Source organism: Pteropus vampyrus, unplaced genomic scaffold, assembly GCF_000151845.1.
Source record: "Pteropus vampyrus isolate Shadow unplaced genomic scaffold, Pvam_2.0 Scaffold19, whole genome shotgun sequence".
Lineage (NCBI taxonomy): Eukaryota > Metazoa > Chordata > Mammalia > Chiroptera > Pteropodidae > Pteropus > Pteropus vampyrus.
This window is the reverse complement of record NW_011888800.1, coordinates 831,065-854,316: the sequence shown is the minus strand read 5'-3', so window position 1 is coordinate 854,316 and position 23,252 is coordinate 831,065. Positions and strand designations below refer to the sequence as shown.

General features: G+C 39.1%; 1 protein-coding gene across 1 annotated transcript in view; it reads left to right on the top strand.

Moving 5' to 3' along the window:
• The window catches only part of RYR3 (ryanodine receptor 3), a 346,270-nt gene that overhangs the window by 10,232 nt on the left and 312,786 nt on the right, over nucleotides 1–23,252 (top strand). The window contains exon 3 of the mRNA XM_023527702.1: nucleotides 17,980–18,087. Within this exon, the coding sequence (XP_023383470.1) occupies nucleotides 17,980–18,087 (108 nt within the window). The remainder of the gene's footprint in view (nucleotides 1–17,979; nucleotides 18,088–23,252) is intronic.

Below are 23,252 nucleotides of genomic sequence, written 5' to 3'. Positions count from 1 at the left end.
CTCTGACTCCACAAAAATTTTTTCTTTCCTTGTGCTCTAACACTCATAGGCCCCATGAACAGAGGAGTGCCCTCAGGAAATTTAATTAAATGTGGTTATTACCTAGTTAGCTTCCTATCTTTTAAGGGTCATATTTCCTCCAGTTTTCATTTGCTCTTCAGTGCCTTGAAACAGTTATTTTTTTAAAATATTTGTGTGGAGTTGGTATTATTACTGTAAGAAGGGTTATTCTGTTGTAAGCTTCTCCATTGTTACCCAAACCAGAACTTTATCAGTGACTGGTCACCACTCTTTGAAGGAATTAAGTGATAAAAGGAAGAAAAGAAAATGGTGAAGCAGAATTTCAGTTATAAAGGAGTTTCAATGATGAAGAACACAAGCATGTTTCTAGGAGGAGAGGAAGAAGGGTCTAGAGAAGGAGATATTGAGGTTTAAAAGACAAAACTAATAGGTAGCACTATTAATGAAGGATTAAATTTAGTGCAGCTTTGGCACATGCAAAAGAGAAATGAGGGCACAGATTTTGAAGTAGCAAGGATGGGAGCTGAACACAAACAGGGGTTATTGTCTGAAGAAAACATGAACTTGTAGAAGCTATATAGGTTCCTCATATGTAAAAGAAGTTGAATAGACTGGAATTAAATTTAATTCAAGTATAGTTAATGAAATGCATAGAATGATGAAGGAATTACTATGGTAGGAGTCAAGTACGACTTCACAGTTATGGGATTTAGCTGCCTGTACGTGGCATATAGGAAAATACACATCAATATACATTGATGAAACAATAAGTTAGAACAGAGGGTGGTGATGATGCTAGTGAACTGAATTTTGGACATACTGAATCCAAACAGCCTGGAAGACATCTAAGAGGAAATTTTGATAGGGATTTGGATATATGGATTCGGAGTTTAGAAAAAGAGGATGAGATAGAGGAATTGTTGGCTTAAGGATATTAAATCAAGCTATAATAGTGAGTGGGAAAAATGTGGATTAAGAAGAGAAGAAAGGAGGGACTGGAAGATATCAATATTTAAAAATTAGTGGAGAAATAGAATCCTGAGAGATTGGAGGGAAAGTAGAAGCAGTGTAATGTCATAGAAGCCATAGAAAGCAGGGGAAGAGTGTTAAGAAGGAGCATAGTCAGTAGAGTAGAATGCCAGTTGGTGGTCAAGTAATAGGATGAAATTTGTCTACTAGATGGAGTGACATGGAGGCCAATGGCAACTTGGTGAGAGCTCCTTCAATGAGGTGATGAGGGCAGAAGCCAATTTAGTGGACATGGAGAGTAAGAGGAAAGTAAGAAGACAAAGACAATCACTGCAGACATCTCTGCAAGTGAGAGAGAGATAGCTGGAGAGGATGGGAGGATTTTTTTTTTTTTTCATGGTGACATTGGTTAACGAAATCCAGTAAGTTTCAGGTTGAATTGCACACCTGAAACTTCCAGTCCCTTTCTATGGCATTGTGTATTCACCACCTAAAGTTTAGAGGATTTTGTAATGGTAAAGACTTATGCACGTTTAAATGTTGATGGGAAGGTACAAGTGGAGAAGGAGAAGAAGGAGAGACAGATGAGGGAAGAGATGGTTTAGAGTGAAAATTGCTAATATAATGTAAAGGATTGGTATTAAGAACAGAGATAAGGAACTGACTTTAAGTAAAGGAAGAATCTGTATTCCATTGAATAGAAAGGAAGAAGGCAAGGATGGGAGTAGACCTGTAGGTTTTGTGCAGAACGTTTTGGAGAGTGAGCTTCCTAAAGAAGAGTAGCAGGATTTCTGAGCAGTGTGCAGGCCCAGCATCGACGATTCTTAACAATGACTTTTTAGTGCTACCAGTTTTCTGAGTGTGCCATTTTCTGCAGCAGCCCTCAGCAGTCCCACCACAGGCATGAAGAAAATGGACAGTAAAATTCAGCCAGGGTTAAAGTGTTCCCAGGTGAACGTGATAAACAACAAAGGGGCAAGAGAGTTTAGGAGATTAGGCCATGAAATCTTGGAATTTAAGCTGAATGGGGAGAGAACTAAATATAGAAGGGGACTGGCAGTGAAAAGGTATGAGATATCAATACTGATGAGAGTAGTTGAGTTAACAAGCGAGCAAGCTAGAAGATGAGTGGACAGGTAGACAGTGGAGTATGTCAGTAAGAGGTTTCAAAGTAGAGCATTTTGGCTAAGAATAGGCTTCAAGTGTATGACCATGAAAGAGTGACTGAACTGGAGGGTAGAATATCATTGATAAAGAGGCAGCAAAATAACTGAGAGGCCATCATATGTGATAGATGATTCATATAGCACATTACTTTCCTGGGGCTCCTGTAACAAATTCCCACAAACTAGGTAGCTTAACACAACAGAAATTTATTCTCTGCAGGATAGAACCTGAACACAGTTCTGCAAGATAGAACCTGAAATCAAGGTGCTGGCAGAGCCATGCTCCTTCTGAAGCCTCTATGGGAGGATCTCTCCTTGTCCATTCATTCTGGTTTCTGGTGGTCTAAGGTGTTCCTTGGTGCGGCATTATGCATAACCCCAATCTCTGTCTCCATCTTTACATGGCTTTTTTCTCTGTGTGTCTGTCTTCACATGGTGGTTTCCTCTTTTAAGGACATCAGTCATATTAGATTAGGCTCTACCCTAACAACCTCATTTTAACTTGATTACATCTGTAAAGACCCTATTTCTAAATAGGTCATATTCATAGTTATTGGGTTTAGGATTTCAACATATATTGGAGGGGCATAATTCAAATAATGATGTGAATGTTCAAATCCCCAGGAGCAAGAATGAAAAGGAGCCAATGACAACGGGTAGGTCGTGGAAATAAACAGCAAAAAGAGGGGGAGTGGAAGGCGATGTTGCCAGGTGTAGGAAACTTAGAGGAAATTTAGTTAACTTGTGAAAGAGAAATGATCTAGAAATAGTCCTGGGCAGAGGAACAACACAGACCCCATCTCCTAATCCTGAGTTACTTAAGGTATGAGAGAATGAGCATTCTGTAGTTGGGAGATTGCCCAAGGAAAGTGGGGTCTTTTGGGGAGGAGCTTGGTTTTATCTGTTCAGGCGGTTTTCAGAGAGAAGGCAGGGGGTGGATGATGGAATGTGTTGATCGTGGAGTAGGTGTTCCAGCAGATTTGGAAGGGGGAGGAGAGTGAGTCAGGAGGCTGGAGGGTGAGAGCATTAAGGAAACAAGAATACAAAAGAGGAAAAATAATACAGCAGAGAATTTACATGCTGTCAGTTGTTTAAAGAAAACAAAGGTACCAGCATTTGTAGATTTAGTCACACAGACTTCTGGAGGATGGTGGCCATGCAGTGGCATACAGGAAGTGGAGGCTGGGCAGTCATTCTGTGGAACCAGACATTCTTTTTCTCTTAGCTTCCAGAGTATCTGTTTGCAAGTTCAAGCTTTATTGACCGACACATGGGGGTGAGCAGAGGTGGCTGGGGGTGTCCTGCCTGCACGGTGGGTTGTCCTGGTGGTGTCCTGGGAGTAGACTCTCCACATTGAGCAGCTACTTTACATTGAGTTATTGTTGAAATTAGGCCCGGAACTATTATTGTTTTGTGCAAACATAACAAAAAGGCTCACTTCATGTTGGTCTGTATGTGAATTCATCAAGCTGAAGGGTTAGAATATAATCCTAACTCTTCTCAGATTCTGAAAAACATAGCTCTACATTCCATTTCTTCCCAATTAGCAACTAAACTATTTTCTTCCCAGAAGTTTTATTCCCATTTCTACGTCCACATTGAGCCTCATGCTCTGTTGTTTTTAACAGTCAAGAGACAAGAAGGGAAGCAGATACCCAAAGAAATAGAATTTAAAAAGTCAAGCGCAACATAAGTCAAGTTTATTAATGCATTTGTCATTTGCTGGATCCCAGGACCTAGTTAAAAAGAAAAAATAAAGTCTAACCTTTTAACCCCGAGATTTCTCCTCATCTGTATTGTCCTCCTTCCTGTTTGAATTATTAATATTGTCATGATAACTTCTCTGCTTGAGGTAATACCAGTCCCCTCTTAATTTAAAGACTGTCTGTACCTTAGTGGTGGGAATCTTCACAAAGAGTATATTCAGTGTGTAAAGTGGCACCATCGCTCTGCTGTTCATTTGTCATTTACTTATTCACAGCAGGCAAATGGCCCCAGGTGAATTATGAGTAGGTATTATTCATACCCCCGCACCTCTGCACTGCTTAGTACTTTGCTCTTCAGACCTAATAGCTGCTATTTTGGTCTCGATTAGCAGAGTTTTTTCTTCCTCCGCCAACTCCTGAACTTACTAATTAGATCACAAAGACTTGCCCTTTTTTTTCCCTGTGATTAGGAGAACATCTCTTTTCCAGTTGCTGCTTTTCCATGGAAGAGAAATGCTGCATTGCCTTTGTGTTTGAACTTAACCTAAGCTATGTCACATGTATCATTTTCATTCCTCACAGGTATTTTAAAACCTGGGTATGAAATTTAAGTCACGGTTATGACCTTCTATGTGATCTTTTGAAGTTATGTAAATAGTCGCAATTCACAGATCAAACTATTATTTACAAAGAACACTGGATAGGAATTTAAGAGATCTGGTTTTGTTCTCCCTCCTACATGCTGTAAAATGTTATGCTAAATTACCTCTCAAGGCTGAGTTGCCTGTCTGCCACATGAGGATAGTTTTGTAAAGGAGATGCTTACAATTTTTTTTAAAAGTTAAAATTTTCAGACATTTAAGTTGACAACTTTATTTCTCATTTTCAGTAGCCCATTCAATTATTTTATTCTTTTTAAGTAGTAACCTGAACAAACTAGATGAACTGAAACAATTTATGAAGCATCCATAAACAATTTCTTGTCTGCTCTTAATTTGTTGACATGCAGCAAATAGGTGATTTTAAATAATTCAAAATACTATGGAAGACTAATTTGTTTTTCACATCCAAACTATTTCAGAGAATGATGACAAAGCGTTCCTGATGCAGGATTTAGCTGCTTTGTCTTTTATGATATTTTCAAATCATCTTTCTTCCATTCCACTTAAATTCAGCTTAGCTTTATTCAAAGCCTTCAGAAGATGAGGACAACTAGTACAAGAAAGATGTCTCTCATAAAGCTGTTCTTTAGCTATGGAGCAGTTGACAAAATTAAAAACAACAAAAAAACCCCTGACCTAATAGCCCATTCTTATTGGAGCACTTTCATCAAGGATTTTTGCCTCAAGTCCTACTTTAGCACTTCACTGTGCATCTCAACATATTTCTACTTCAAAATAGAACAGATTGTCATGTGTTCAGGTGGTTCAGGAGCCCTACTGCCTCAGAACACAGAGGGTGGAATAATTGATCTCTACCCCGCCTCTTCCATCCCAAGAGCAGTCACTTAAGATTTGAGATTTGAATTATTACCCTGATAAGCTCTGGAATCTAGGTTCAGATACCTTCACCTCTCTTACCTAACGATAAGGAGAGTTTTTAGAATTTAATTCAAGCTCTGAGACTCAGTGAACACAGAAGGCCTATTATTATTCTTCAGCAAAACCTCTGGTAAACAGCTAAAGAGTATTACTTTTTTTGTGTGAAAAATATAGCCAAGAAAAATGAGAACATTTTGCTGTTCATGAAAAAGTTTCCAAAACCTCTTCTGATCACCTGTCAAGTTGAAAACTGAGCACTGTGGTTTTGCTCACTCTCTGATTTCCCAGGTAAATTATGACAAGAATGCTTTATCTTTAAAGAAAAGTCTGGCCAGCATTGGGAGGGGAGCGGGAGGAAAGGCAATGAGCTCACCCAGAAGGACAGTGGTTCTCAAACTTGAGTGAGCATATCCTTCAGTCCTCATCTTTGTCTTCGGCGGAGCCCAAGAAATCTGCTTTCATTTTTTGAAACAAACTCCTCCTTGATTCTTTTGCAGCTGGTCCTCAGACCACACTTGCAGAAATTGTGGCAGGGCTGAATTTCTAGTCATTGGCCTTACGTACCTGTTTCCTTGTTTGACTAAGTAATGACAAAGTAGCTAGCCAGCTTAGATGTGCAGAAGTTATCACAAAATGAAACAAAGCTACGGCTTTGACTTCATACAGCTTGCCATGGAAAGTTTTCAATTGCTATAGTAATAAATGAACTTGCTTCTTTCCCAAAATTTAATGGGAAGCCAAACATAGCTTTCATCTCCATCCTGTTCACTGAGAACATAAGGACAAATGCCACTGGATAGCAACTGGCTAATTTGAAGCATTTGTCTTCGTAGGATCTAACAGACTTTGCTACAAGCAAGGACTTTCCTTTTTGAGGTGTGTCATTGCTCCCTTGGTTTCTATCGATGTGTTCATTCTTTCTCATGGTGTCTCATTAACTTAGCCGTTATGTAGTGGAGGTAACTCCTGGTAATCCAGGAGTGGAGGAGAAAGAAAAGATCATAATCTGTCCCACAACACTATTTTCTGTCCTCATTATGATGAGGAGCCCCAGTAACCTGGGTTCCGTAGCAGAGCTGAGAAAAGATGCTCAAGTGAAGGCCTGCTCATGTGAACTTGAATGGTTGGGCAGAGGCAGTATTTGTCATGGTGTTTCCTGGCTAGCTTCACTAGATGCTGAGTGAGGAGCTGAGTTCAAGTAGAAGAGACTGAGTCTCCTGATGTTTTCCTTGTGTTGATCGGAAATGGTTCATGCCTTAAATGAGGGGGAAGGTTTGAAGAGAATGGAATCCAGCAGATCTCCACAGGTCAGCGAGCATTTTAATAATTGGTCATCCTGCATAGTTAGAATGTTTCCTGGTAAGGGTGATGCTGTTGAGGACACTTACTCTCAGGAGGTGGTAGGTCTCTCTATGACCACTCCACCGAAGCAGTGCTTATTACTAAGTGAATGTTTTTGACTCACCTAGCTCCTGACTGGAAATGCTAAGTCTCTGCTTTAAGTACATATTTAAAATATCTGCAATAATAACTACAGGCCTCCTTGCAAATGGGGACGTGTAATACTAATCCTTGCATGTAGTATTAATCCTTGCAAATGTAAACATCTAGTGGTAGGAGTTTAGCTCAAATGCTGAGGCGGTTGGAGGGGATGGGGTCTAGTTCTCTATGAGGCTATAGGAGGATTTTTTCCATTTTGGAGAAAAATACTTGTAAATGTGATTTATTTCCACGAAGACTTTTAAAATGCAAATTTTATGAACATCTATTCATATATTCCTGCCAAACCTTTTTAAAATCCAGAATTTAGTTTATAGTGATATGCTTATTTCTGTCAAAGCAAAAATTCCATATAGGGGGCAAAAAAATAAAAATGCATTTCCACAATAGTATTTTGATTCAGTATGAGAGTAGGAAGGAGGCATTGGGAAGAAACTCAAAGCTTTGGGAAGCCAAGCTATTGCCTTTGCCCTTTGTCGCTCTGAGCTTTGTGCCCACTTCAAATCCTGAGTTCCTGAGCCTCATGGAACTGGTGCTAGGTCAAGGAGGACCCAGTCCACTGGAGATTTTTCCAAATAAGTGTTATGATGACAGTTGCACCTAAAGGGATGGCTCTGCCTTTGGGCACTCAGTGTCTCTGTTCTCTCTGTCAGCCTTCAGTTCCAGCTTGGCATTTTCTTAGCTCTCGTGGGTGCCTAATAATGCTTTTCTCAATCTTCCCCTTCCTGTTATGCAATGAAAAGGCCAAGAGTCCCACATTCTCTCATCCTGCAGCTGCTGGGTACAACTGCTTTGGTAATACAGAAGAGCCTCACCATGGTTTCTAAATTTTCTAACAACCACATCATCAGCGAAAAGAGAAAAGAGAGTAAGTGAAATAGAACGGAATATATGGGAGGTACATGCGGGTCAGTGTTCCTTCAACCAAAACTGAAATAAACCAAGCTCAAGACTAAAACATAAACATTATGTTGACACTAGACTTTCCTACCAGCCCACTCAGCTTTAGCTTTTACCACATCTCTTGATGTTTCTGCTCTGCATCATACCTCCTCCTAACTCCACCATCCTGTACCCTGCACTGTTCCTCTGGCTCATGCTGTATCCCAGCCTATGGATGGAACATGGAACGTGCATGTCGGTTTCATCGCCTTTCCTCTTTCCTGATCTCTCCTATTTTTTCTGACATACAAGCTCTTCAAGAATAACAACTTTATAGTTTCTCATGGCAGCTCCCATTGAAATTTGGGAATTTTGGGCGTCCCATTATCCACTGAGCTTGTTGTATTACCTGTGCTGCTCATTAAGCTAGAGTTTTATTTATGGCCATATTTTTAGGATCATAAAAAGAGTCATTGTTTCGGTTTTTTCTGCCTATAAATGGTAGATATTATTTTCTGGCCCATCATACAGCTTGTTTTTCCAGGTGCGAGTGTTCCAAGTTTCTGCCTTTTTGCACCTTTGCTGACCATGCCAGGCAGGGACAAAAGCTTGGCTCAATCAAGAACCAAATCAACCATCCAACCTATCAGTTATGCTTTTTCCCAGCAGGCAGTTTGACAAGCCAGCTGCCCAACCTTTTGTCACTGATTTTTTGGCTGCCCCTTCTTCTTTATTTTAAAGAACACAAACTTCATAACACTAATTTTTGTCAGGCTGTTGGTAACATTTTTAATTTGCCAGAAATAACTGATGTGTGGCAAATAGGTGTCCAGGACACCTCAGCATTATTTTTGATTGGGGCTATATCAGGCAAGATCATAAAAATAACAATCATGTGCATTTCAAATTATTGAGTTACTCATTTGGAAGATGTTCTTAAATATATTTTGATGAACTCTTTAACAAAAGATCTAAGTAGGAATTCGTTACTGTCCTGATTTTCCATGTTTGTTTGATCCAGTTGCTCTGCAATGTGTCTCAAAGAGGGCTCAGAGACATCCTGTTTAGAATCACCTGGAACATTCTTTTTAAGTACTCATGTGGAAAAGGGTCCTAGAAATTTGAAATGTTAGCAGTCTTACCCAGGAGATTCTTGGGCCTACCACGTTTCTGCATTAATGCTTCCAGAACAAGCTTATATTCATATTACCTCTTGTGAGTAATCTCTAAAATTCATTAAAAGGATAATTGATGTTGCAAATGTTGCTCTCACTTGAATTAATAAACATTCTCCCTAGGAGAGGCTAGATTGTAATGGATCTGTTGATCAGTGTCAAACAGCCAATGTCTAGGCATTTAGGGGTGGGACAAAGAAACAGTGATTGTAGGTGTTTTAGTTCTTTATCACTTTGGGTTGGCATTTCTCAGCAAGACTTTTATCAAAGGATGTTTGTCCCGCAATTTGGATTTCCTGCTTCTAGGTGGCATTTGTACCTCCCTTATATAAAAAAGGTTTCAGCAAATGTTCTTAAGTAGATAGTTACTTCCCTAGTAGAAGCATTTTATTTTATTTTTTAAAATATCAACACCTTTCTATAACTTGATAACCTTCTACATTTTCCTTGTGCATAATCAACTCCTTTCATCCCTTTCCTTCTGAATGCTGGCTCTTGTAGAGTAAACCTCAGGCCAGCATGGCATCAGACCCCATAATTGCTCTGTTCATGGTTTTGAGTATTTCTGCTTAGTAAGTCTTGCACTGTGATAGTGATTTTTCACAGCTGTAGGTTCTCCCAAGGTAGCTCACTCATTCCAGAATGAAGAACCACCTAGAGACTGCTTGATGCTGAGTGTCACATTCCTGTGGTTGATTCCTTGGGCATCAGAAGTGACCTTCTTGACTTCATTCTTTTAAAAGATATTGGCATCTTCCTCTCCTTCCAAAAAAGTATGTTTTCCAACTATAAGTTTAAATTTGTGTACCTTACTGTTTACACATAATGGCTTTTGTTAGCAAAGTCCAAGCAAAAATTGGAACTCAACGGTTTTGAATAGTTTTTGTATATATTTTCAGAAAGACCCTCTCTGTCCTTTACCATAGCAAAATATTAGAAAATAAAAAATCTGAGTCAAGGCTGTATACAATTTAACCATGTTCCATAATAATAGCCCTTAACACAGATAGGCAAAGTCATTTCCTTCAAAATGTTTAAAATGTGGATATACACATGTTTAAAATCTACATATGGAAACTTGCCCCATTATGTCCCGAGGTGAATTGCCTTTTAGAAGAGAAAGCTTACATAGTAAGTTAATCTCAGATTTTAGAAGTTTGTGAAAAGATAGAAGTGATCTCAGCTGTTATAAATCTCAATTTTTATAAAGCTCTTGAGCCCTGACAGTCGCACTGACTTCAGTCTGCAGTCTTTATATTTCCTGTAACCACTCTAAAATAGAGAACCCTTTCTGAAATACTCGAGTACCTAATATAAAGTCCTTGAGTTTTTATTAAAGAGTTGGGAGAGGAAGACACCTAGTGGGATTAGAATTCTGCAGCCTTGGTACAGGGATAGAAAACTCCTCTTTAGGGATGTTGACACAGTATGAGTCAGAAAGACTTGAGTTTGAAATTCAAATTTGAGCTTGCTCTCTTTAAATGCTCTTTGCAGCATATGATTGTAGAGAAGTGTTTCAACCTTTCTGAGTCTGTTTTCTCATCTATAGAATGACTATAATCTCTTCCCTAAGAGGGTTGAGGTAAGGGTTAAAGGAGATAATATTTATAAAGCATTTAGTGTAATACCTGGTACAATTATATAGATAAGTAAACAGATACATTTAAAATGTATACATGAATTCTAGTTTCTCCACTTGCCCATATAAGTTTTACCAACTCCCTTCATATCTCAGTTGGCCCACCTCTAAAATGGTTGTAAAGCCATCATCTATTTTCGTAGAAATTTGGAAATTGGGCAACAACTTCAGATTTAAACATTCACTAATAACTTTCTTTATTATAATCTAGCAACAAGTTAGCAGAGGCAACAATGGTAGCTTTAAAAAACATTTAACTGTTTAAATATTTAAATAAAACCAGGTTGGGATAGGATTTGGTTAATGACTTGCTCAGTCTTTGAAGTATAAATACAATACAAATAATTATTATCAATCATAGATAGCAAGTTTGTAAATGAGCTCATGTCTGCTGTAGGTGGATGAGATAATGTCTTAAAGCTCCTGAAATGTAAATTACATGTGCCATCTTGGCTCTCCTGATTCCATCCCATGAGAAGTGGATCTTAGCCAACACCACACGGTACCTAAGAGGACCTGGTTGATCTGGAACATTTTCTAGAGGAGAGAATGATTTTCTGCCCCAAAGGGCTTGGGAAATCTTCTCATCCCTAGTTTGAGGGGGACTACATTGAATCATCATAGGGAGATGGTTATCAGCCCTGTTGGAGTAGTGTAGTGAAACAGAACAAACACAATGCGTGTAGATACTAGGCTGCTCGAGACTGAGTCCAGCTCTGCCTGTTACCAGCAGACATAGTGTCCTTGGAGAAATAGACTCCCTTTTTACACCCAACTTGAAATCTAGAGCCGTGAGAATGAACACCAGCCATATTCATTCCCAGACTAGGCAGTATCAGCAGCATGAATAGAGCATGGAGGCAGGACAGTTGAATACTGTCTTCCTTAATAAAACTTAATAGAAGTTTCAGGGCTTATCCCTGAATAGAAGTGTCCTGTTGGAGAGAGCTGGCTGGTCAAGGACCCCTAGCTTTGCCCCCTGAGTTTTGCTGCTGTCTTGTAGTTCTCCTCTTTGATGACCCCTGTTATCTTGTTGGCCTTGGGGAGCTCTTTGCTCTCTTTAACGTTTTGGCTTACCTGTAGACCAAAATTTTTTCCTCACTTTAATCCAACCAAAACAGGCTAGAACTTCCAAAAAATATATTTTTTAAATTAAATGCTAAGGAATAACACCAGAAAAGTAAACAAGGAAGGCCAATATGTTCCAACATTCTGGCTTAAATTTTCTGATTCTTACATAATTAACATGCTCACTGTTCCTGTTCCTGTTTACATTGAACTCAAGAGGAAAGAATGACCTACCCAAATCCCTTACTTCCTAACTTCAGACCTATCACTAGTTAGGTGCTCTGTAACATCTACTGCCCAAGAACACCCCAGGGGCTATGTCGAATCTCCATAACGTGGATCCAAGGATGTGAGATTTGCTTTTCTCAGCTACCTCAGCTCTGCTTCGTTAGTTCTGGCCTCTGTTCTTACAGTCACTCCTTCTTTCCAGATGATTAACATTGGAAATTACTTCACCTTGCAGATAGTTTACCATGGCAGTAGGGCTGAGTCCATGTAAACCCATCGGCCCATAAGTATGATACAGCATCAATGGCATTCATCTGCCTGCTCAGTCCTGGGACTGGAGTGGGAGATATAGGTAGAAAAATTGGTAAGCAGGAGTGATCCACTACTTTCTCTTTCCTTTGCTCACTCTCTTTACTGATTCATAGTACTCCCAATACTTGACCTTTTTCTTTGGGGAGTTGGGTGAAAAAGCAAAAGAAAGTAAGGAAAGAGGTTCTATAAAGCCCATAGCTTTAAAATGATGCTTAAACGAATGGAATTTTAAATAAGAGGGAAGACTACACACAAGAAAATGCAAAGGATAACTCTTCTATCTTGTTCATTCATTAAACAAAAATCTGAGTTCTTGGTCTGTGCCAGAAATTCCTTGCCCGCATAAACCCTCGTCATGCTGAGCTCCAGCCTGGTCTGGCCTCTTCTAATCACAGCAGCATTGAGAGAGCTCTGGATCCTTCAGGACGTATAACTCATACCCCTCATTTTAGCACTGAATATATTCTTTTGCATTGTTTTGTAAAGTCTTGTGCAGTAGGTCTGTTTCTTCAAATAGGTTAAAAATCCCTTAAAGAATAGGAAATATGTCTTACTTTTCTCTTTTGTTCCCCACAGCAGCTAGTATGATATTGAACTCATATTGTTATGCTCTCTAAATACTGTCTGACTGCTTGATGGACATGGGAAATAAAAGTGAGGTTAATTGGGTTGACGTCGGTAGCTAGGTCTCCAGGAATTCTCCTTTTGTGGAGAATGTGTCATTCTCTCAGATTCTTTCTCTTCTCCCAGGTGAGCCTACCTTGTTGACATCTGCAGAGATACCCATACATAATCACAGAGATTTCTCTGCTCTCCCATTATCATTCTGTTGGCCCTAATGGGAGAATCCAGTGGATAATTTGCCAAGCATAATTACTGTCTCCGTGGTCCTTCTGACACTTGGTGCCGCTCATTTTTCATGAATGCTATCCTTTTTGCACTCTTTCCCATCCAACAGAAACACAGGTCATCTTCCACTCCTACCTCATTATTTCTCATGTCCAATTAATCACCAGGTCTTATCTCTCCGAACTTCTCAATATATTTCAAATTTATTCCCTTATCTTCATTTTCACTGCCATTACTTTAATTTTTCCATTATCACCTCATAACCAGTGTATTGCAATAACCTGATCTGTTTCTTTGCCTTGGTTTAGCGCCTTTCACATTGGACCTGCAGTGATCTTTCAAGGATGCAAATTTAGTCGTATCATGTCCTGCATGACTTCCTTTAATGGAGTCCCACTCCTCTGAAGATAAAGTGCAAGCTCCTCAACAGGGGGACTCAAGACCCTTCTTAGTCGAACATCTACTTCTTCCTCAGCCTCACTTTTCACCTCCTTTTGCTTGCTTCCTTCCCCCTCCCTCTACCCCAGCCATGTTCAACTCTGTGTGCTTCTTTACAAGCCTTCTTACTCACCTCTGGATGTTTTGAATCATACTTTTGAAATTGTCCATTTGCTTCCTCAACACTCCATTAGACCACACAACCTTGAAGGCAGAGATTTTGCCTTAGTTGTATGATATATGTCTATGGCATATGGTCTTTAGGGAAATGCTTTATCATATTATAGTATGCTACTTTTAATGATACTATATGTGCTCTAAAAACACTTCCAAAAACACAAAATAAGAACTTGAAAAATACTAGAACTATAAATGAATATTTAAATGAGTTATTGACGTTTTCATTTCACTGCTCTGTGTAGGATAAAAGCTGACATTTATGAGTATTTACTATGTACTGGACTCTGTTTTAAGCTCTTTAAACATAAAAATTTAGTTTAGTCTAAGAAGTAGCCTAAGAAGTAGCTACTATTAAATCTTTATTTTACACATAAAGAAACTGAGGCAAAGAGAAACTAAGTTACATGCCTAACGTCATTTAGCTAATAAGTAGTTGAACAGATAGAAGCTTGGGCAGTCCTGTGTTAGAGTGTTCATTCTTAACCAGTGTACCCTATATTGCTTTTAGTATATGTGCTGCCGAAGTGAACACAGCCCTGCATTGCTTTTAATTCAAAACCACTGATGCACTTACTGGGTGTATCATTGAGGCATGGTTGGGTGAGAGCCAGGTGAATTAACAGAAGTGGGAGGAGGCCCATGATAATGAGAAAAGAAAGGTCTCTTGAATCATAAGCAGGAGACTTGAGGAAGGGACTCAGCCACGCAAGTGAGTGTTCAGTGCAGTTTGCCTGCAACCACAGCCACTATCAGCTACATATTTTCGGATAGTCTTCTGGGACACAGAGAATTATTTCAAGAAGACTTGAGTTGAGCACTTGCTGTTCTATGTATTGGGGATACCAAAAGTAGACTAAGACATAGATTTTGCAAGATACCCACAATCTAGTGAAACAGACTACGCTGCATGAAGAATCGTATAAGCCAAAACGGACTGTGGTTGACAGTGTAATAGAGAGATGTCAGTCCCCCTTCTTGTAATTAACTCTCCTTTTCCCTGAAGGCTTGATTAGTACTGTACTGAGTGCTTATTCTGAGGTGCTAGTAGAAAAGTGCTAAATGAATCTAGTAATAGGAGTATCAGATTCCCACCATCTTGGATTTAGTAAATCCCAGAAAGATAATTTCATTGCAGCGAGGAAGGGGTTATGTATATTTATGGAACACGGAGGTTCCATAGGCCTTTCCTTCCACTTTTTATATAGTTAGGCTAAATGAATACCTAATTCCTGGCCTGCCCAGGGCCCTGGCTTTTCAAGGTTTTCTGTAGGACATTTGGAAGTGTAGTGTTTCTCTAAGCTATGGACAGGGCTGGGGAGAGTGATGAGGAGCTATTTCAGAACAGATGTCAACAGAGCCCTTCTCTCCGTGCTGAGAATTATCAAACACATGCCCCATGCCTTCCAGGCAGAGTGACTGAGGCACAGGCTCTGCAGCTCGGAGACAATGAGCTGGCCTCCTGGGGGACACTCACACTACAAACAAATTAGCTTTGATGGAGGAGTGGCCTTTGCTCATTCTTGGGGAATGTGGAGTGGGCAGCTCAGGTTGGTGTGGAGTTTAATTAAGGATGGCAGCTGGTGTCGCAGGTCAGATGGCTCCATGCTCTGCGCTCCATTAATGTCACAAGTTGCTAGTTGCTTTTTGTTTTTCTCCAGTTATTCTTGTTACCCTGTTTCCTCCCTTGCCACTGCCCACATGTAGTTCTGCATGCTATTGGGGTGATGTGACGTTATCCCTAAGCACAGAGTCCAGGCAGAGACCGCACTCTAGAGGTAGAAAAACTAAACTATAAGGAAAGTATGTAAACCAGTGCTCCCATGTGAGATGCTTCCTCCTCAGGCTCACTATACCCCTGGTTAAGTGTACCCATTTATACTAGTAATTAAATCATAACCACACTGGGACTTTTACTCTCTGGAGAGAAAAGAAAAATAGGATTGGAGCATGCCTGGTGTCCGTGTTGTCAGTGTTCCTCCATCAGGGTGGATGAGGGCAGTGTCAGGGGAGAGCGCCTGTCTTTGGACCAAGCAAACCAGGCACAGGGAGGAAAGAAAGCTGACTTAGAATCACACAATCTTGTATAAGGGCAGGATCTCAAGCACTTGGAACTGTGAAAGTTTCTGTCGTAAAGAGAATGGACTAAACGGGGTTCTTAAAAAAAGTGAGCATGAACGTTGAGATCATTCACTTAGCCAAAAAGCACTCTTTAAACTCATAACTGCAGATATTTCTGAATAGAAAATCTCTAAATCACATGCTCTAGTGAAGTGGAGGAAGAAGAGGAAACACTCAGACCCAGGCTTTTTTTGCTTCCTATTCTGGTGATGTGAGATCCAAGTAGACTAAGCAGTAATGGAAAACACCTTTGTAAAATCTTCTGAGGTGACATTATATTCTGGGAGACAATTGGATGATATATGTCTATGGCATAAAGTCTTTAGGGAAATGCTTTATCGTATTATTGTATGCTACTTTTAATGATGCTATATGTGCCCTAAAAACACTTCCTGGATATGAAGCTCTGCTCAGCATCACCAGCTGTCTGCTCAGTCAAGTCCTGTACAGATGAGTTAATTACCTGCAGACTTTGAAAACAAAGCAAGAAATGTGGAAAATAAAGGCTGTTGTCTCCTTGTGTTACAGTTTCTCCTTGGTTACATCACTTTCATAAAGAGAACTGGGCAATTTCCTGTAATACCAAAATTCTAGGAGGACTAGGTTTTTAGAATTTCTGACTCTAGAGACCCTGAATAGAAAAGTTATTTAAGTAGCAAGGTACTTAAAATGTAAGCCAGTAGCCTTCAGGATAGGATTATCCATTCCAGGCTTCGGGGTGTCTTAAAACATTAATAAAGGGAAATAGTAGGCAGGTCTAGCAAGTGGGACATCATTTTACTTTTCAGGGTATGGAAGTTGGAGAGGGGGATGAAGAACATACAAATACTTGGAAATTAAAGCAAATTTCAAGATCGCCAATTCCAGCGTCTGTATTTTAAAAACGAGAATGTCTATGTCAGGTTATCTGTGCCTTAGTAGCAGGCTTGCTTTAGCTTTTAAATTGGAGCTCCATGGAAACAGCTTTACCTAGCTCAGTGTTAGACACAGCTGTTGCTGGCTTCTGTCCCTCATTCCTGTTATTCTCCTGTTATCAATGTTCTGCCAATATCACGTAGGAAGCAAAGGGTTGGTATGCAAGATGATTACAAGCTGTATTCCCACAGAAAATAGTGTATGGTGAAACTAGATTGTAAACTCCTGGGGAACAGTGATTTTCTTTTGTGTGTCTTTGTGTCTTTCTCAGTACCAAGCACTGTGTTTTACATAAATGTAATACTTAAATGTTTGCTAATTAAAAATATTCTAATTGTGGAAAATATCTTTAATATTTTCATTAGCAGCAGAACCAGTGTAGATTTAAGTATATGGACTTTGGAGACAGACTGCTTACAATTGAAACTCAATCATGACATTCGGCAGGTGACCTAACTTCTCTGGGTCTTAGTTTCTTTGGCCGGAATATTAATTATCCCTTATAGGGAGGTTGTGAGGATTAAATAAATTAAAATATGCCAAGCACTTAGAACAGTGACTGGCAGAGGAAGTCCTCAAAGAGCATTAGCTATTACTAGTCAATATGCAGAGGAGGCTGTCTTTAACTGTTGTTAATGAATGTTCTAGAATGGGCATGGATATCATGATATTCCCTGAGCACATAATAAATTAGAATGATTATTGTAGGGGTCATCGATTCTTATAGTTCTAAACATTTCTTTGTTCAGAATTGTATATAGTTCTAAATCCCCTCTATTGCCTCTTTTTATGCTGTGGTATCCACATTTTTGTTAACAAGTAAATGGATTTTCTGTTCTGGTGACTATTGTCTAGAGTCACATTCTGGTCTGTCTATTGACCTTTTTCTAATTATTGGTGATGAAATCCCAGTGGCTTTCTTCATTTGGTCTCACACAGACATTGGTATAGATCAGTCTACCCTTCCTGTTCTTTCTTCAGCAAAGCTATATGTGTGTTCTCCATATGTGCCACTAGCCCTCATGCCAATTGATCCTGACATTGTGGTCACTGTACTCTTACAACTTGGGGGTTTTCTTCTCATCTTTTAGAATCCAGCTTGAAACCCATCTTAACTTGAATAAGAGAACTCTACCTTTTATAATCTTATTCATTCCATTCATTCATCCAATTGTCACTTTGATTTGTAGGCTCTTTGTCCTCAAGTTATTATTGCGTGACTGACCCCCAACTGTTTAAGTGGGTATCCTCATTCTGGTTTTATTTCCACAGTATGTTCCTCCAGATCTCTGCGTCTGCAATTTTGTGCTGGAACAGTCCCTCTCTGTCAGAGCCCTACAGGAAATGCTCGCCAACACAGGTGAAAATGGCAGTGAAGGGGTGAGTACCTGAATCATGTCCTAGGTGGGGATCGAGACAAACCACCACCATAAAGTACATACTTCATTTTGTTCCTCCAGCTTTGAACTGGAAAACCTTAGCGTCCTTGAGATAATCCATAGAGAGACAGGAAATCTTTCACTCTGAGTTTAATTCCTCTTATTTAGCAACCCTAAATCTGCTTCCTTTGGATTAACCAACTTCCACCAGAAAATAGAAGAGATCACCATTAATGCTGCCTGAGTAGGGCATAGGCTACTAAACCTATTCCCTTTCCCTCACCCATAATCCACCAGGAAATGTGGAGAGGCCGAGAGGGCCTTGAGATGCAGGGGCCTGTTAGGCAGGTTCTTTTTTCTTGAGAAAGTCTCATCGGAGATTTATGATTTCCCCAATGGAGCACAACCAGGTTACAGCAGTTTGGAAAGGATTTACTGTAAAATTCAGAATCTTTGACATGTTCCTAGAATTCCACATAAGGAGCAAATACAGAGCTGTCTTGAATTTCTATTGTCAGTAAAATGGTCCCTCGATATTTAACTGAGGGATGATGTCATATCTCCCATGTCAGAAGGTCTTTGGCCAGAAACTTCAAACTAATGTTTGACTTTTTCTTTCCTTAACAACACACATTTATTTTATCCATTTATCATCAAGTATTTTAATTCTATAGCCTGAATCTCTCAAATACAATCGCCTCTTTCATCTCCTTTAAGATACTGCATTAGATGACTGTCCTCTACTGGGTTACTGCAATAGCCTACTAACAGCTTTGATTTCTTCTGTACTTACCCACCCCACATCACCATTTTTTTCCCACTCAGAACACTGTCATAGTGTTCTTTCTAAAATGTAGTTCCAGTCTTTATACTTCCTTTTTAAAATCCTTTATCATCCATTACCTTGAGAAAAATTCCAAATCCTTGACTAGACATAAAGCCCTTCAGGATTTGGTGAGCCTTTCTCGCTTTTCCCACCCGTCTCTCACCACATCCCCCCAGGCACTCAGTGTTCCAACCACACTGAATTCCTTTCCCTTCTTCAACTATGACAGTTTGCTTTTGCCCCAATCATGTGTGTCAGCTAGTCCCTCTATTTAGAGCAGCTTTTTACTCCTCTCTTCCCTTAGGTAATCTCTACTCCCTCAAGGAGCCAGTTTAGATATTAGGTCTACTGAGACATGCTGACCCTGCAAGTCTGGGATGGGTGACCTTGCTTGAGCAAAAGTCACTAAATAGTTCTTATCATTCTATACTATAATTGCAAGTTTAATTTTCTGCATTTTATACTGCAGAGTAAACTGCATGTAGATAGAAACTATTTGCTATACCTAGCACAGATTATTCTTACTTGACTCTAATGAACTCATACATAATAAACGTCTCATTTATGGTAGAACTGGTGATGACCATAGGGCTCAAGAGAACCAATATTTACATTTAGGTCATCGTCCAGCTTTTAATGTGATCTCATGTGTCTTCTAATCTCTTGAGGCTAGTGTGTTCTCATCTATTAAATTAGGATATTTAATGAGTTTTCTAGGGTCTTTAACACCAATGTTTGTAATTCTTCACTCTTTTGGTTTAGAATAAATTGCTTTTGTCAGCCACCTGAGAATAGTTTTGTTCTCTTCCTTAGAGCATTAGCACACGCGAGCTTTTGTTCTTTTGATGTTCCCTGAAATCTATGTTCATTTCCCCCTTGCATTGACCTCAGTACCTCACGCATTCCTCCATAGGCACATACCCTCTAATGCTTCCAGTTCACTGGAACAAATTTAATTGCTCACTCTTTTTCCAAGACTAAGAACTCATCATTTACAGATATCTTCAGTTAGAGAGACCTGGTCAATTTGAAATATCACTACTTTCAACCAAGATCAGCTAAACCCTGCCTACTTATGGCTCTAGGATTGAAAATGGAAAGATAGAAGCTATATTAACTGGAGAATCATCTCTTGGGCATTCTGTTTTGTTCCAAAAGTGCATTTCGAAGGACTCCTTTTCTTTATCATTTAGCTTGAGTGGTTCAGAGAGTTCTGTAGATAACAAACTAAATTCAGAAGTTCTGGTTATAATCCTTGTTCTTCTTTGTTGCCAAGAACTTAAATAATAGCCTTAACTTGGTTTGTCATAAAAAAAAAAATTCATATTACAAATAGAATGCCAATACCAAAATAGTAAAAATATTGAATACTTAGTTTTGGAACATATGAATAAAACCTCCCTTAATTACCAGCCATGTTATAGCACAAGTTTACTTAATATAGTTATTTATTTCAGGGACCATCTTTAATTTATAGTATCGCCTTTTTGTGCTATTTTACCAAAGAAAAGAGAGACATAATAGTTATTTCCCATCTTGGCACATTTATTATTGTTGTTGTTATTGTTGTTGTTGTTTTTAACTAAAGATCTTAGAGCTAGGAAGAAGGGACTCGAAAAGAGAGCTAGAGTACAGATTGGACAGGATACTCTTTTTAAATTATTAAGATTTGATTATTCATTGATGGCTCCACTAATTAGTTACCCAAACAGCAGCTTCAGTTACTATAATCCTCTTGAAACTCTCTCACAATTCCATCTGGGTTCTCGATCTTTATTATGAAAAATAATATTTTTATATAACCTCTTGAGTCTGATTGTTTTGCCTTTCTGAAGTGATTGCTATGCACATTTACTATTAGTACTTAATTTTATTTTAGATGATAATATTCAGCAGGGAAGAAAAAGGAAAAATAAAAAAGGAAATGAGTTAAAATGACAGACCATAATGATTCTCTGGGGAGCCTGGGGATGTTTGAATGGGATGACACCTCCTTTGCATGCCAGTCCATTCTGTTTGAAAATAGGCATTTACTGCTTTTTAATAGATATTATGTTCACTAATGATCATGACTGCCACCAAAGGGGATGCTTTGAAGAGTGTAATTTTTCCTTCTAGCCATAAATTGGTCCTTCTGTGGTATGTCTGTTCACTGCAGTGTGGCAACTGAACATTTTTAAAAATGACTTGTTTGTTTATTCATGTGATGAGTGTACAAAAGTCTTTTTGTAAGGATTTACAATTCTGCAGCAATTTCTCTTGCTAAAAACAACAACAACAAAAAAAACAACTCAGAGTTTATTATTGAAATGTCCTCAGCTACAGCCAGTAGCACGTGGGACCCAGCTTTATGTTGAAAAGAAGAATAAATGATGAGGAGGACTTGGGGGTAGGAAACGTTTGGTGCCCTTCAGAGTACACCCTAGCTAAATGCATCCTTGGGTCACTTTACTTCTGCTTAAATTTTATTTGATTTTATTCTGGGGAAAATTGTCAAGAGATAGATGCTTGGCACTGTGGCCAATTAAATGGCTGCAGTTTAAAGTAAAATACCTTCTTGCAAATATTAAAGTATCTTCACATTTTTGATTGATTGGACCTACAATATGTCAAATACCCAGCCACCTTCAGCAGGACATGGGGCTAAAGGAGACGTCACCATCTCCTTCTGAGCCCTCAATCCCCATTTTCTTATAGAAATGATTTTGAATACAGAGTAAGTAGCATTTGTACTGAGAAAAGGTCTTTGGAGTTTGGCAGATTTATTTTCAGTCCAAGCTATACTGAACCAAGTGACCTCTGGGGCAAATTATTTCTCCTTTCCGCACCTTACTTTTCATGTCTTCAAAATGCAGCCTACCTCATAGAATTGAGTGAAAGTGAAATAAGTACCTACTAGTGCCCGGGGTATGGAAATGAATATTGGTTCCGTTTTTCACCTCTGGTTTACTTCCACCTGTCACAAATCTGTCAGGCACATTCAAATGCCTCAAAGGAAGGAGATTTCCATTCTATATGACCAGGTGCTTGTTAAATCTCAGGCTATGTAACTACAAATGGACTTTGACATGAATTGGCATAATGCTTTTTAAAAAAGAAAGGCCTTGATTAACATGACTACCAGCTGCATTCTTTCTGATAAGGGCTCTGGCTTTCTCTAAAAGTTGGTTGGATCATTGTCAGACTTATCACAAAAAAAAAAAAAGAAGAAATATACATATAAAAATAATTAATGTTATGGCTGCCACATTTGTGTTACATTTTATATAATACATAAGAACACATAACATCATGAACCCATAAGATTATGCTTGACTTTACATGCTAAATATCTAGAATTCTAATCAGCCTTCTAACCTTGAGTGGGAAATGTGACCTGAAAGGATATTATTTCTGCAAGAATCTTTCTCACAGATATCCTCACTGAGAGGTGGTTCTTTAATTCGTTATGTTTATGTGAAAGTCCCATTAACCCTAAAAGGAGTTTGGGGCTCCTTTCATTTGTCTGGCTTGAGAATGGAGAATACTAAGCCCAGCACAGTTGCTAGAGTAATGTACACATATGGTATGGCACATTTGTCACGCCTGAGGACGATGTGCCCATGCCTTCTGAGAAGCTAGGGGTTGTCTCCTGGCATCATGTGACCTTGTAAATGGCCAGTGAGGCATAATCTTACATTATGCTATATTTGTGCAGAGGTCCATAAAGGACATGTCATGAGATATCTCCTTTGCAGCCAAGTTTGGGACTTTCATGCATCTTATCAAGTCACGGAAATTTTAGTCACAGAAAGTGACATCATTAAAGAATTTGCTAAAGACGCATCTACCCTAACATTGTTAGGTAATGAACAAATCGAAACAGATGATGATGAGGGGAATTAGAAGCCTCGTCTAAAGTTTGAAACTGGCTGTGCCAAGATTTAAAGCTTTTATGCAAACTCATCCAGAATGCAGAAAGCTAATAAGATCCCTACTTCTTTATTCCTGGGGCCCTGAGCTCCCACTGTCATTTCTATGTTATAGAAGAGAAGGAGTACCCCCATCATCCAGATTTAGCCTGTCTGAGGTTGTTGCTTTCCGCTCATAGTTGTCAGAAAAGAATCAGAAATAATTTATTTCGGTGTGCATGTGGGGAGGGAACAAGACTGATGGAGAAACTACGTACATGATTCTAAATAAACCTCATCCCCATTGACATTTTTTTAAAGACTACATTTTTTAAAAGAAGTCATTGAATGAGTCAAATCTAACAGTAGGCATCAATTACACCTTTAGAATAGGACATACAATTTCCTTTGGAGAAAAAGTAGTACACAGTCACTTCTCCGTCTTTCGTC